The sequence below is a fragment of the Clinocottus analis genome, unplaced genomic scaffold (assembly GCF_023055335.1).
Source record: "Clinocottus analis isolate CAN_PGR_092001 unplaced genomic scaffold, fCliAna1.0.p SCAF_1, whole genome shotgun sequence".
Taxonomy (NCBI): Eukaryota; Metazoa; Chordata; class Actinopteri; order Perciformes; family Cottidae; genus Clinocottus; species Clinocottus analis.
In genome coordinates this window covers 344,889-361,593 of record NW_027175820.1, presented here as the reverse complement: position 1 = coordinate 361,593, position 16,705 = coordinate 344,889, and the positions used below count along the sequence as shown (strand labels likewise).

General features: G+C 48.0%; 1 protein-coding gene across 1 annotated transcript in view; it reads right to left on the bottom strand.

The window, feature by feature from the left end:
• si:ch211-186j3.6 (neural-cadherin) overlaps positions 1–16,705 on the bottom strand; it is a 250,418-nt gene that overhangs the window by 15,941 nt on the left and 217,772 nt on the right. The window contains exons 33-35 of the mRNA XM_068575994.1: positions 14,157–14,421; positions 8,448–8,628; positions 528–772 (exon numbers count right to left, since the gene is read on the bottom strand). Of these exons, the coding sequence (XP_068432095.1) occupies positions 528–772; positions 8,448–8,628; positions 14,157–14,421 (691 nt within the window). The remainder of the gene's footprint in view (positions 1–527; positions 773–8,447; positions 8,629–14,156; positions 14,422–16,705) is intronic.

Below are 16,705 nucleotides of genomic sequence, written 5' to 3'. Positions count from 1 at the left end.
GCGGCGGGAGAACAAAAGATAACCTAAACGTACAGTTGGACAACATGCTCGCTGCACACACAACCATGTTGAGTGTCAGGATATTCCACTTTTCACATTCTTCCTGCTGATGCCTCAAGTCTTATTGCGTGTATTTACAATTAGATTTGGTCGGGCCACTCATAAAAACGTAGTTGGGTTCTTCATCCTGTTGGCTGTACATCTCCTGAGTGGGCGGGACTTAAACCCGGACGTTGTGGGAACGTACAACACACCAATATGTTTATAGTCATGCAGCTGTTTTATGCAAATACACAGAATCTGTGTTCCCTAAATTTCTACAATGGAATGAGTCATAAAGCACGACAGTCTGGCGATGGGATAATGTCTGATCCCACATGGATTTCCTCTTCCCACTTCTTAAGCCCTTAAGGCTTCATAAGGAAAGGCAAGATGCTATCACAAAATAAACATGCAAACATGAGCCCCCCTGCCGCGCAGTCCTCTCCCCACGCCAGTGTGTAACGTGCAGTAGATGCAGTAGCTACCGAGCAGGGCCATGAAGCAGATGCAGATGGCGAACAGCGAGCTGAAGCTCAGGCCCACGTCCTCCCGATAGATGGCCAGCGTGGTCTCGCAGTGGCGTCCTCTGAAGCCCTCCGGGCAGTGGCAGGTGAATTTGGAGGGCGACTGCGCCACACAGGTGCCCCGGTGGCAAGGCCGAGTGGCACACAGGGTGTAGACGCAGGACTTCCTTGTCCCGTTCACACGGATCATGTGACCAGGAGGACATCTGCAAAGAAGAGCGAGACGCCGTCACCGGGGAGCGGAAGGAAAGAGGAAAACATGAGGAAACAACGTTGAGCCCGTTCTGGTTCATATGGAGTTAGAGATGGTTTGGTTTTAACAGAGATTCTGTAAAACAAATACACAAAGACAACTCTTAATTAATTATGTTGAAATAGAAGAAAAGACATTTTAACAGATGAATCATACTGGAAGCCAATATGAAGTGAATAAAAGTAATTTACAATAGTATATATATATATATATATATATATATATATATATATATATATATATATATGCAATATTTATACTTCAAAAGTGAGCCATACATGTGATAAATCAGACACTTTATCAAACGAAACACTGAAATTTTGACATTAGATCGACTTTGAAACAATTAATTATTCATATTTATTGTATAAAAATCAATTATGACCTTAAAATATCCAAAGGTGTAGATATAAGAGGAAGTCTATATGACTTTAGAGGAATTTGCCTGTTTAAAAAAACACATTTTCCTACAAATATATAATCATCAAACCATTTTTATTCCAATAACAACATGTAGTGATTGCTCTGATTCGGTGAGCGTGTAATGATTCCTCAGTGCATCAAAGAAAAACAGCATGCAAAGAAAAACTGAGGAACAAGAGGAATAAAACAAATCATATCGAACAGATAAAGCTTCAGAAGACAACATGAAAGTCTTGGATTGGATGCTTAATACTATTTTCCACTCTGAGAATAAGTGTCATACTCTCTTTGAGTCGGTGATGTACACCTCGCTGGAGAACGAACCGGATGAGAGGAAAACGCTGACTGCGACTCTGGCGGTAACAAGGATGAGTTTATGCAGACAGGGGCACATTTTCTGCCTCACTTCAGAAAGCACCACTATAATTAAAAGCTCATTTGGGTGTAACAGCTCAAACAAACATTTTATGAGCCCATTAATTCAGTATCTCTTTCAGTGTCTATGGAGCAGCTCCAGGCTCGACATTTTGATGACATCAGAGATGAGTCTTGCCTCTGGTCCGTTGTGATCTGCTCACGCTTATAAATATTGACTCGACGATGAAACGGCAACATTACGGTCAAAATGGCACCGTAATCTATCTCATAACTGTTCCTCCTCCACCATAAAACTAAAGGGTTAACTCGCTGCACCGTGCGCCAAAGTCTGTCTCTTCTCAAGTATGTTTACGTGCAACTATACTCTCCATGGATTTACGTTCACTGGCATCCGCTCGGAGGTTCTGGATGTTGGTTGGCGGTGTGAGCGCCTGGCTTTGACTTCCTGCCACTGTGCCCCGTCTCCTTTGGCCAATTTTGTCGCGGCGAACAGAAGGTCTGCGGTGTGTTACGGCTTCGCCAAATGTGTCCGACTGAAAAGAGCTTTTCTTCAACATGCCTCATGCCTCAAGCCCCCAAGCGCAGAATGATGGTGTGAGGCGCTTTTAGGTGCTATTGCATGGAGCTACCGCGAGGAGCTACTGTGAGGAGCTACCGCGAGGAGCTACCGCGAGGAGCCTGTAAGGAGCTACCGTAAGGAGCTACCGTGAGGAGCTACCGCCAGCAGCTACCGCGAGGAGCATGTAAGGAGCTACCGTGAGGAGCTACCATGAGGAGGCTGTAAGGAACTACCGTGAGGAGCTACCGCAAGCAGCTAACGCGAGGAGCTACCGCGAGCAGCTACCGCAAGGAGCTACCGTGAGGTGCTACTGCAAGGTGCAACAGCGAGGAGCTACCGCGAGGAGTTACAGCAAGGAGCTACCGTGAGGTGCTACTGCAAGGTGCAACAGCGAGGAGCTACCGCGAGGAGTTACAGCAAGGCGCTACCACAAGGAGCTACCGCGAGGAGCTACCGTGAGGAGCTACAGCAAGGCGCCACCACAAGGAGCTACCGTGAGGAGCTACAGCAAGGCGCCAACACGAGGAGCTACCGTGAAGAGCTACAGCGAGGAGCTACCGTGAGGAGCTACCGTGAGGAGCTACCGCAGGAGCTACCGTGAGGAGCTACCGCAGGAGCTACCGTGAGGAGCTACAGCGAGGAGCTACCGTGAGGAGCTACAGCGAGGAGCTACCGTGAGGAGCTGCCGCAGGAGCTACCGTGAGGAGCTACCGTGAGGAGCTACCGCAGGAGCTACCGTGAGGAGCTACAGCGAGGAGCTACCGTGAGGAGCTACAGCGAGGAGCTACCGTGAGGAGCTACAGCGAGGAGCTACCGTGAGGAGCTACAGCGAGGAGGTACCGTGAGGAGCTACAGCGAGGAGCTACCGTGAGGAGCTACAGCGAGGAGGTACCGTGAGGAGCTGCCGCAGGAGCTACCGTGAGGAGCTACAGCGAGGAGCTACCGTGAGGAGCTACAGCGAGGAGCTACCGTGAGGAGCTACAGCGAGGAGGTACCGTGAGGAGCTGCCGCAGGAGCTACCGTGAGGAGCTACAGCGAGGAGCTACCGTGAGGAGCTACAGCGAGGAGCTACCGTGAGGAGCTACAGCGAGGAGGTACCGTGAGGAGCTGCCGCAGGAGCTACCGTGAGGAGCTACCGTGAGGAGCTACCGCAGGAGCTACCGTGAGGAGCTACAGCGAGGAGCTACCGTGAGGAGCTACAGCGAGGAGCTACCGTGAGGAGCTGCCGCAGGAGCTACCGTGAGGAGCTACTGCAGGAGCTACCGTGAGGAGCTACCACGAGGAGCTACCGCAGGAGCTACCGTGAGGAGCTACAGCGAGGAGCTACCGTGAGGAGCTACCGCAGGAGCTACCGTGAGGAGCTACCGCGAGGAGCTACCGCAGGAGCTACCGCAGGAGCTACCGTGAGGAGCTACAACGAGGAGCTACCGTGAGGAGCTACTGCAGGAGCTACCGTGAGGAGCTACAACGAGGAGCTACCGTGAGGAGCTACCGTGAGGAGCTACCGCAGCAGCTACCGTAAGGAGCTACAACGAGGAGCTACCGTGAGGAGCTACCGCAGGAGCTACCGCAGGAGCTACAAATACAAAGTGGACTCCTAAAGTCAGCATCATCTTTCTCTCAAAAGCTTTTTTCAGAATGACACATTGTTCTTACTGCAGTTTGAAATACCAGCTATCAGGACCTAGCTGTTTGAAGCAGAACATTTTAAAAGGTAATTTGCTGTGGGTGGGATTATTAAGCCGTGACAAATGCTCAGCGTTTAGTTATTATTCCTGGTTGGAGTCTGCGTGGGTGTTGAAAACAGGATGGCCTGTCAATCAGCGAGACAACGCTGCTTCTCTTGTCTCCGCTCGCGCTCATCGCTGCCCGTCATTAGCCATGAATGGAATGAGTGCTATGAGTGTGCTAAAGAACCCAGACGAGTATGCATGCTCACTCACATTAATTACCAACACGTCATTGTCCAGAGACTCCTGAAGCCGCATGTATGACCCTGCTAGTGACGTGGTGAAATGCAACTGCCTGGTTAGGTTTAGAGAAAGCTTAAAGCAACATGATATATATCATATATATATATATAAGTCAATGTGTTCAGATTGGGGTTCACATACAGAGGAAAGGTCCTGTGTTTGTTGGACCTCTCATCCACTTCAACGCCACCTGACCGCCTCCTTTGTGCGCGCCATCATTACTACGGCCAGAGGTGGTGATGCGCGGCCTTGCGGGAGTTTCTGAAGGCGGATCACTTCTGCTCTTTGTTTAAAAAACACTTCAGTTCAGCTGGCTCTCATGCCGTCATACCACTTGTGTGTTCAGTTGCACCTCCTAATATCCTCTTGCTAAATACGCTGCTAAATTATAACAAAGTTTTTCAGGAAATGGTGTTTTTTTAAAAGTAATATTCAGCGCTAAGCCCCCTACCCAACTTCCCTTCTCCCTGCCAAGCTTTGTTCTAAAAACAATGTGTCTTCAATTTCACACAGATCTTAACACAGGCCTCTCACTTCAAGGCAAAGGGTTTCATCACTGGAATGACAACAGATCACACGAGCTATGTAGTTACCAGAGGCAGAGGACTTTTAACTGCTCATGAAACAGTCTCCATTTAATACTGAGGCCACTATATGACCTACATAAGTAACCGAGACCATCGGAGAAGAGATTGGCTATATCTATTGTATATTTCATGTATTTATTCTTAAAACTTGTCATCTGATGTGACCCAGATCCGCACACATTTAAACTTTGGGTTTGAGAGATAAAAGCCGTTGCATTCTGACTGCAGGCCCATGTGGACGAATGCAAAGTCATGCTAAACCCTCCCCCTGATGCTCCAGCATCATATTGCATCTTATCATCGGGGTTTTCTGCACATGCGGAGCGCAATCTGGTGAGAGCGGCTCACCAGCTGGTTGACGATCGCGGAGCATGAGGACGATCGCTTCGTACGAGGCCTCGTCGTCGCCTCCTTTCATGAGCGTTAGTGTCAAGAAAGGCATCCTCGCAGCGTGTCGAGCTAACGGCTAACAGCTAACCCATGGCTTTGAAACAGACCCCGATACGCAACGACATGTAATGGACGCTAGTGAAGACACTACGAGGCTTTGTACGCACATCATTGAGGATTACATCTTTAACAGTATGGCCGCTCGCACAACTACTCTATACACACACACACTAACGCACACACTCGCTTCACCTGAAGCCTGTCGTAGTTCTGTCACAGCGAACAGTCCAGAGAACATTATTCTATCTCGTTTAAAAAGAAAAATGGACCAGAAGTAAGCTTTCTTTTTGACATATTCCCACGACTAAGAGTATAGTGAGCAGAGTAACGCGGTGCTGTGAGGTCAAACTACACAACCTTTGCACTGCGGCCCAAGTGCGACTCATGGAGGAAGGTCTTACCAGAAACAATATTTGTTTTCTAATTGGTTTGTCATTTGATTAAAGCCAACAGTTGCGTTCAGGGGAGTTTCACGTGTCAATCAAGAGGTCGAGGGGTATTCTGCACACCAGTCAAAGACAAATCAGTGTTTATGTGCTTATTTGAGTCCCAGGGAGAAGAATAATCCTCATGAACATGTGTTATTAATCGACTGTGGCTCCTCTGGGTAATCAGGTATCAAATACTTGGGCTTGGAGAAGTCGCTGCCAACACTTAACCGCTCTCTAATCATCTTCCAAGGTTCAGGTCAAGTGGTGAAAAGAGAACAAGGCGAGCAGGCGAGCAGTGCGGGGGTTGGATGGGTGGGCCACTGCGAGTGTGTGTGTGTGTGTGTGTGTGGTAATGGTACATGGCTTAAAGACTGAGCGTGAGTGAGCTAGATGAGAGCCATACAGACCAAGAAATGGAGGGGCACAGTGTGAGAATGAGAGCCATTCAAAAAGGAAAAAAAAGGGCTGGTTGGTGGATGGATGATGCGGGTGAGTGGATCAGAGGAGTGGAAAGAAAAAAGAGCTAGCGGCAAGATTAAAAGCAAGGCTGCACGGCCTGAATGGAGGCCGATGTTTCCTATGGCAGACAGAAATTGCTGAGATTAGGGCATGTGGCTATGAGCTCTCGCCGTTTGATTCTGGTCTGTGAGGGTTGTTAGTTTGACGCGGCTTTTTCCATCGCACGCCATTTCCCGTTTCCCGCTGACAAACAAATAACACCTCTGTGCAGAAAGTCACACAGCAGTGCACGTGAAATGTTGATCAAGCCCCCCAAAAAAGTGTGAATCCCCTTCAGGTCAGGGGGGCCGGGAGGATAATATCGCTTCACCTCCGACATGTTCAGGCGCTTAGCTTAAGCGGCCGAGCAGATGGGGCTCGTCTTTTGCCTTCTTAAAAAAGGCGGACGCAGCAGTTGCTCTTGTGGAGATTTCGAGTTTTGGAAGTCTCTCCGAGGCCATGTTCAGTCAATAACCGCCACGGCCATCGAGCGGGGGGCGTCGTGGCGGGGAGGAAAACAACAAATACTGGCTCAGCTTTTGCTGCAGTGGTCTGCTCTCAGCCAGCGAGCCGCCCCGCGGGCCAATCACGTCCCAACTCACAAAGTACGAGGCGGAGAGGAAAGCTGTGTTGAATTCATTCAAGAGCTGTTCAACCCTCCCCTCCAAGAACATAAACTGCTTCCACTGTGTCGTTATGTTTCATTATCTTCCCGGTTTGTATTTCGTCTTCTCACCGAAAAAAAAAAGCTTCAGCAACGTGCGGCCGGTCGCAGCTACGCCTCCCATGTGTGCATCCAATTTCAGAGCTTCCGTTGTGATGTGTGACGCACTCAAATTATTCTGCTGCTTTTGACGTTTATTTGGACAATTCTGTTGGCCCGACTGTTTCATCTTCAGACGTGTGCAGGCTGGAGGCCGGGGTAAAACGCCTGCGTGGGGGCGCTGTGGGACCGGCTTTGAAGCTGCTGCACAGTGTTCGTCCTCTGCGGCACAATGCTGATGTGAGCACACGCGACGCGCCGCCCACGGCCGAGAGGCTACCAGCGCGCTCGCTCGTTTGCTCAGAAAGAGCAGGTTCCCATTGCAGTAGAACAATTAAAACAAATGCATTCTGCTCATTGACCTTTGACCAGTTTGCCACTTGGAGACTGTCTGGTGGTCACATCCTGTTTAGTCACTTCAGCTTCTGCAGCCATGACACGATGATGCAGGCGGCGTCGCACTGCACGGACATTAACACCCGCCACATGGAAGTCTACCGGAACATCATGTCAAGGACAAGAAGGTAGACGTGTCGTGTGAACTCAACACCGACCGCAATGTGCCTTCAAAAAAAAAAGCTTGAATTTTTGCAGGAAGTAATTGGTGAAGAAGAAGCATCCACGGTGAGCTGTTAGATGGAGAGCAACTTCTCAAGGAGGAAATCTACAACTTTCGCTGTTTGCAGACTTTTGACATAAAATCTGAACACTGTTGCTCACGGAACGATGGAAAAAAGACCAAATTATTGTCAGTTTTTATCGCAATGAAAATGTGCTGTTTCGCCAACACCAGTATTCTAGGACTCGTAGTATTTCGTAGTATTTTGGTGTGAACGCGGCATCAGGATGACACTTCCACTTCCTGAGGGAGACGATTCTGCTGCCTGCTCTGATACCTGAAACAGGATTCAATGACTGAACCATACTCTGGTGAGCAGTGACACTTCACCCCCATGAGTCCCGATGGACAATTGGCAGCTTGCATCAGTGTATGAACGGGTAAACGATGACATGAAAGCGCTTCGAGTGGTCGGAAGACTAGAAAAGCGCTATACAAGCCCAGTCCATTTCTTTTGCTATCAATGTATTGCAAGGACACACTCCATGTATAGCTTGGTGATTGCTTTCTGGTCAGCGTGGCCTTTTTCTCCTGCTGTTTATTACCTGAAGTGGAGAATAATGGTCAGTCACGTGATCCCGCTGAGAGCCCAACTTCCTCCCGTTCTTCTTGTGCCATGAAGCCAGCGTCACAGAATCTAACATTTCTCCGGCTTTAGAAGAAATAAAGGCTCAGGGATTTGTTTTTAGCACCCCCCCCCCCCCCCCCCACACACACACACACACACAAACACACACTCCCTCGTAGGTCAGGGCAGGTTATTTAAAGGCACGATTCCAAGGTCAGAAGCAGAACAATGGCTTCAGAGGAAGAGTGAGTTGGTTTAAATGCACGTGTCTTCATGCCTCAGTGTCAAATAAGCGGGAGTGTGTATGCGGAGCATCCGAGTGTGAGTGTGCTGAGCAGCTACGAGCGGTGAGGTTGTGTGTGTGTGTGTGTGTGTGTACCTGCATTCGTGCACTCTCCACAAGTCAACACAGGTGAAGGGGGTGCTGCACTGGTTCCTTTTGCAGGAGTCAGACGAGCAACCAGGGGAGAGGCCTTGGACGCTGACCTGCGACACCCCGTCTCGCGGCTGGCTGTCCAGAGGCATGTAGCGGCCGTTGAGGCGTACGTCCCTCATGCAGCCTGCAGGGAGGGAAACGGGAAAGAGTTCAGCGGACACAAACAACTCTGCAGACACAAATGAACCACACGTTCTCGATGGATCACGAGCTCCAGCTCCACGCTTTACATTTGTTCTAGAGAAAGTCCTGAGGAAAGTGACCCTGGGTTCTTAGTGACGGATCACTTTGTTCTTTATCCATGAATTCAAGGTGTGTGCCAGCTGATCCTAATGAGGTTAGGCCCCGCCCATCTCCATATAAGGGCAAATGTTGTGATCTTGTTGATCTTAAAATTGCTGTATAGTATAAACGTAGGTTGAGGAACATTTTAACCATAAAAAAACACATAATAATAATTTAATTCCAATATTATGCTCCTGTATGATTAAAGAAAATACCATCACGATTTATTTTTGCAAAACCGTATTATCACATGAGTGTGTGTCAGCGTGCTCTGGAGGGTGTGGAGGTTCTGTTATTAGCCAGAAGCAAATCACACTTTGTTTTCTCAAGAAAACATCGGTGGATGCCAGAATCCTGGTGGTAACGGCGAATGTGGAATGAAGAAGTCATGAAGACATGTTGGATGGTTTCATCTTAACAGCCTGTTCTGTTCTAGGGAATCTCTGAGGGCAAAGATGTACCGCAAACATGTTGGATGTTTGTATAATGTGCTCCACGGTGGACTGATGGATGTGTTGTTTACATGTGTCACTGCTGCACTGTTAGCTACACGCTGTTAGCTACATGCTGTTAGCTACATGCTGTTAGCTACACGCTGTTAGCAAAGGGGAGACAATATTTTTGAAAGGCTGTTTGCAAAATGCTGCACACAGGAAACATGTCAAATAGAGGAAAAATGCTTGGAACGAACCCGGGATGTTGTTATGAGATACTTTCATCGGTTGGGTTTATGCTTTGACAGGTAACATCTAAGTGCACTTAGAGGGGATCATACTGTATTAACAATTTTTACTTTGTAGAACATGTGACACATTGCACACATTTACAAATTCACATAAAAAAGAGAGATGGAGCATAAAGAAAGTTAAAACCGGAGATGCAACGGAGGAACTTGTGGCTAAGAAGAGAAATATTCTGCCGGCATACGACAGGAAAAGCAAGCGGTGGAGCGGCATTACCACACTGCAGTGATCCACCTCCACGAGAACTCTCAAAACGCTTCAACACTACACACACACACACACACACACACACACACACGATCAGGACTCTGACTTATCATTCATGCCTGCGGGAGCAATTGGGGTTAAGTGTCTTGCCCACGGACACGTCGACATGGACCGCAGGAGCCGGGGATCGAAACCAAGATCTGATTGAAGGACGGCCGCTCTGCCGCTGAGCCACAGGCGCCGCGTCACAATAATCACCGTTTACTTCCTGCAGCTGATTTATGCATTCTGATTTCTGCGTATATTGTGAGATTTTGTGGGGCAAAGCAAATCCTCGAGAAATTAAAGCCTTAAATAAATATATATATATATTTTCTATTCACTCTTGACTGAAAGATAAGCCACCATTGACCCTATATAAAGACACTTTATGCATAAAATACTGAGATATACCGTGAAACAGATTCATAAAAACATACTGTGGTACAGATTTGTGTTCATGCCGCCCAGCACTAAACTTTACTACTCAATAAAATCATTACTGAGATCTATAGACAGCTCTTATATTCTCTGACCTCGTCACTCTGTTATCACATTACCACCAGAGTTTGAATTCCTGCTATTTGTCCTTTGCATTTTAATGCAATGTTGTGTTTTATCATCTTACTATTACCTAAAATCAATCAATTAATCAATCAATCAGTCCCTGGGGGGGAATTACTAAATGCTTTTCATTAATTGCAATACGTTGCGTTGACCTTGGATCCTCTCAAAGCAATCTAAAAATGAATGACCTTACAATAAAATGATGTAATGTGCACACACTGGTTCATATGAAGACTGTAAGCATAAATCCTACTGAAAATACAAGGAAGGCACCAAGTAAATCCCACACACTGGACCTCTAACATCTCATTACACCTCTGTCAATATTTGAAAAGAGGTGCTCACGGAAGGAAATGCAAACGCACAGACGGGTCCTCACACTCACACACACACACAACCATGTACAATTTCCCTGCCACCCTCCATCATGTCTGCTTCCTTTGAAATGAAATGCTTTTAAAGTCCGTTTAATAAACACATTGTCTCTCTCTGCTTGAGGCTCGGCTGTCTGAGTCCAGAGACTCTCTCTCCCTTTCAGGCTGCTTCTCTCAGCAGTTGTGACCTTTTTTCTGGCTCTATTATTATCCGGTGTGTTGACTTTTTGGCTGTTGTATCTTATGTGGAACTCTTTGGGCTGTGTCTCTTAACAGTCAAGTGAACAACCGTATAGTTTTATCCACGACGATGAAGGTCCGATGACCCTTACGGGTGATTATTTTACCCACATCACAATCACGTAGGACTCATTTCAGTCCTTCTTGTGCCTCATCCGAACAACTACAACCCTGTATTGTGTCACTGCTGCAGACATTATATGATTATACCAGTATATTAATGTTTATTATGGAAGACATGAAACACACGTGGAGTGTGCTAGCTATGCTCAAATGTTTTATGATATATATTTACGATAATGTTTACGATATCTCTTATAGGGCTTACTTGCAATGCCTGAGTTTTAATACAGAATGTCATAGCGGAGTTATGCTAACACATATCTCTCACACACACACACACACACACACACACACACACACACACCTGGCCTCTGCATGCACCCAGCAGCCCATCGTCTCAGCTAACAGTGAAGATGCATTTGGGTGAAATAGCCATGAAGCCGTCGTATCAATCATTCATTAACACGTCACGTGTCACAGCTCTGCCTTGAAAAGAATGCATATGAACAGAAGAAAAGACTCATTTTGTCACGCACAAACACACACACACGCTCAGGTTACATACAATACAGCCAGGATGATGTTTGTTGGTCTACACAGCAAACAATCTTCAGTGCCGTTCCAGCATTGTGCGCAGCGCCGGCGCTCCGGTGAAAGGGGCATTCAGAGAGAGATGTGTCATCACCTCTTTCCCATTCTCTGCAGACAATGTTTACCTCTGCACCATTCAGCCCTGGCATTCATCTGCCCGGGATTTTAAACGAAGGCTCTCTTGTCCTCACATTGAAAGATAAATATAACAACGTGGTTCTGTAGAAAATCGTTAAAAAAAAAAGAAAAAAGAAGAAGATCCTTGAAAAAAAGAATCAGGATGAGAGCAAATGAGGATGATTGGAATCGTTTGCATCACCGATCACATCCACAAAACAAATCTAAATTATCAGGAATTGTTTTTGTGAGATACTCTTTTCATATCTGATTGTCTGTCGAGAGAAAACATGGTTGAAATACATTTATTTATATCTTACAAATCTTATTTTAAAATCTGTGTTTTTTATCTTCTCTTTAGACCAACGTCTTAAGATGAGATACAATAATCCTTTATTAGTCCCTCAGTGGGGAAATTACAGGATTACAGCAGCATTGCTCACAAGTAAATAAAGATAAAAATCAAGTAAATAAAAGGTAGAGCGGTAATAAACAAAATAAAAAATTAACAGAAGAATATCAAATATACAGATGGAATAAAAATACTGACGTGTTGACGTATTCAGGAGATGAATGAAAGTTTTTTTCCAGTATTCAGGACAGCGTGATAGAAAATGAAGGATGTTCACTTCCATTCCTTTCACTGGTGACATGAAGCGGCTCTCATCTTGGCTTTCCTGTGGTTTTACATGTTTAATCACGTCGGCTGGCTGCGACTCCAGATGTGTGACAACTGGAGAGCATCCTTCAGGGCTGCTGTTTGCTCTCTAAACAGCCGCTGGTCTTCCTGAACCTCCTCACCTTCCTCTCTGTTTCCTGTGCGTGGTGAAGGTGGGATGGCTTGATAAAGTCTTTTTTTTTGCGGCTACTAAATCTGCACAAATGTGACAAAAAGGTGTGATGCAGCTCCAGCTGCCACCAAGAGGGCAGTTTCACAAAGATGACTGGCGTGGCTGACGGGTTGGCTTTACGTTGACCTAGAAACATTTGTTTTTTTTCCGCTGTGACCTTGACAGAGGTCACAAGGGATTTGCTCCTTGGTTCAGATTCAAAGCTATCGGAGCAGAAGACCAGCAGGATGTAAATGTTGGGCCTCATCGCGCTGCAGCTCAGAAAACCGGAGAAGTCATTATTTGTGTAAAATCCCACCACTCAAATGTCTTCATAAATGGTTGAATCATTACATCTGAACATATTTGAATGTAGTGACTCAGAAGGGAGAGCAGAAGGAAACACGCAGCTGTCCACATCTGACAATCCAGACCCTGAAAGTCCAGATTGAACCGGTTTCATGACAAACGTCAGCACCTTTTCATGTGGTATTATTATGTGCTATAACTTGTACTCAATGTCCAATTAACAAGTTGTCCTTCAGCTGCTCCCACGTGGACGTGACGGCTCCGTCGCCTCGATGTGAAGGGAAGTTTTCTCCGCTGACAAAAGCAAAGCGCCGCGAGGAGCTCTGGACTCCAGAGCGTCCCTCATGGAAACCTTCACGGCTTCACGGCTTCATCACCTGATGTCTGGAAGGTCTTCTCGACCAATGAGGACGCAGACGTCGCCGCCTGCGCCGCGTGCCGCCTGCGCCGCGTGCCGCCTGCGCCGCGTGCCGCCTGCGCCGCGTGTCACCTGTGTCACCTGTACAACGTGTCACCTGTACTACGTGTCACCTGTACTGCGTGTCACCTGCGCCACGTGTCACCTGCACTGCGTGTCACCTGTACTGCGTGTCACCTGTACTACGTGTCACCTGTACCGCGTGTCACCTGTACTACGTGTCACCTGTACCGCGTGTCACCTGTACCACGTGTCACCTGTACTACGTGTCACCTGCGCCACGTGTCACCTGCACTGCGTGTCACCTGCACTGCGTGTCACCTGCACTGCGTGTCACCTGTACTACGTGTCACCTGTACCGCGTGTCACCTGTACCACGTGTCACCTGTACTACGTGTCACCTGCGCCACGTGTCACCTGTACTGCGTGTCACCTGTACTGCGTGTCACCTGTACTGCGTGTCACCTGTACTGCGTGTCACCTGTACTACGTGTCACCTGTACCGCGTGTCACCTGTACCACGTGTCACCTGTACTACGTGTCACCTGCGCCACGTGTCACCTGCGCCACGTGTCACCTGCACTGCGTGTCACCTGCACTGCGTGTCACCTGTACTGCGTGTCACCTGTACCGCGTGTCACCTGCGCCGCGTGTCACCTGTACTACGTGTCACCTGCGCCACGTGTCACCTGTACCGCGTGTCACCTGTACTACGTGTCACCTGTACCGCGTGTCACCTGTACTACGTGTCACCTGTACCGCGTGTCACCTGTACTGCGTGTCACCTGCACCGCGTGTCACCTGTACTGCGTGTCACCTGTACTGCGTGTCACCTGTACTGCGTGTCACCTGTACTGCGTGTCACTTACCCTGGAAGCTCTTGTTGATCCCAGAAGGGAAGGTGTTCCCCAGCATCACCACCGTGGGGTCGATGATGATTTCTCGGCTGCGGCCCCGCGACCCGGCGACCTCCCGCTGCCCCCCGCCGCCGTCCAGCCGCAGCGTCATCTCGTTGTCGTGCCGATCGAGGAAGACCTCGTGCCATTCGCCGTTGTCCAGGCGATAGGTGGGCAGGGTCAGGTTGTAGTCGCCGTCCCCGAGGTTGTAGAAAACGCAGAGGAGGCCCTGGAAGATCTTCAAACGGGAGAAGAGGACGATTTAGTTGAAGTTCAGCTGCACCGAGGTCGCTCTGCAGCTGAAAGGTTGTGTTGTCCAGAACCACATTTCAATCATAATGGCTGTTGCTAACTGCTAATGCCAACACATTCATTCATTTCCATGATTCATCTTGAGCCGTCGTTAGCTTAATGAGTCATGTTGGGATGCACCGGCTCGGTACTGAGACATCAGCATGCACCACAACACCAAGAAGCTGGCCTTTCATCAATATTTCATTCCTTCAGGATAAAGTACACTGGACACTAATTGGTTACCTGCCATTTGTTGAGGCAGGTCCATTGGGAAGCTTCTCTTCTAGCTTCTTCCACACATTTTAATATGTATGAAGCAGGCTTTCTTTAGACTGTATCATTCACCGTTGAAGTATTTCTTCTTCTTTGCACCTTTGAAACCTTTGTCACTCGCAACCAAGATACATTTACACATTGCAGAGACTCAGAAGCCGTAACTATTAGGACAAAACATTTCTTTCTTTTTCTGTTCATTCTGAGCCCTTTCACAAGTTCAACATGGCCGTGTTGGTGTGTCTTACGACTTCTGACTTGGGCTTTGAACTAAAAGAAACGTTCGACAGTGTCGCTCTGCAATCGGTCTGATTGCGGCTAACAGCGCAATCAAAGATCAATCGATCAAAGATCATCTGTGGAGCAGCTTTCTGCAGGTTAGTGCAGCTCAAAAGGGTTCACAGCGGAAATAAGACCGAACAAACAGTTTAACAAGATGAGATCATAGAAAACAGAAATAAAAGCTATAATTACAGTAGTAGTAGTAAACCAGTGTGAAATACAAACTAGATTAATGCATGAACAATACAATAGAATAAACTGTCACAGCTACAATGGGCAGGTGGAGGAGTTTAGCTTCTAGGTTTACATTCCTGCACTTCCAGCATCTCGGGGTGTAGCAGCTAACAGCCAGCAAAGCTTTTAGTCTTGCACGGAGGGCCGTGTCCGGTTCTTAGCACGTGAGACATGCATGCTGGTTGTGCACCATGAACACAAAGTGCTTCAAAAAGGTTTTAGGTGTAACGCGCTCGCTCCTTCTGAAGCAGCTGGAGCCGAGTCTTCATTTCTTTGGGTGTCGACCAGATAGGGATCCTTCACAGCCGCTCGTCACGCTGCATGTTAAAGCGTTAAAGCGTTAGCGTCGATCACTCAGCGAGAGAATCAGTGCTGGACTTCAGGGAAATCACTGCTCACAATGTGATACCTGCACGCTGCCACATCACTCCGCCGTCACCGCGGTGAAGGGAAAGCTCGGCGGCCGACAGGACGACACCTGCGAGCCTCGCCGGGCTTCGGCTCGCCGCGCCCGGCGTCGTGCTGTTTGCCATTACGTGCACGGCCGAGCACGCCGACAACGCAGCGCTGGAACAAAGTGGGTCAGAGAGCTCGGCGCCTGAGCTCCACGTGTCATAAATCAATGCAGCAGACGGGAACAGACGCCGTGAATCTCGGCGCGATACAGATCAGAGGCGTCGCCGGTGATCTCCCATGTCTTTGAGAAGCGAACAAAACAACGAGCGCAGTCATAAAGTTGAACAAAGAACTAGAAAACATTTTGCCTTTCCAAGCGACAACTGCCATCTGTCTATATTTGAGCAGAAAGAAGCGCGCCAACGGACCAAATGTATTGTTTTCAGCACGTGTGCGTGGCGCTCGTGACATTCAGCCTCTTTTTTCTGAGGCCGGTGGCAGGAAGTCTCAGCGGCGCCGATCTCAGCAAATCCAATCACAACTATCTACAGGCCAAGACACCGCCGAGGGTAAATATATTGAGCCGGCTCGAGTGCAAGTCTCAAGTTTGTAAAGCTAATGGGGATCAGGAGGGAGGAAGGATTTAACTCGGTTGGTAGAAGACTGGATCAATAGGCCGAGCTGGCCAGTTGGCCAGTAAAACCCGATCGACTCCCAGGAGCCGAGACGACAGGGAAACCGAGAACGCTCCACACGGAGCGCAAACCGACATCTCCACCTCTCCATGGAGACGCAACGCCGGTAAATCTCCTTATAGAACAAATATAAAAATGCCTTTTCATCAATAAATCAATCAACAGAATAAGGGACCCGGCCAAAGCTTTATGGCCTGAGCCGAGGCGACAGAACCACACGGCATTCTGGGAACAGATCGCTCAATCGAGCTGCTGCCAATGGCCTGAAATGAATTTTAAATGAGGCGCTGCTCTGGTTAAGCTGACATTTTAACTCGCAATTTGTTGAATTGTGCAAACATGCCCTGC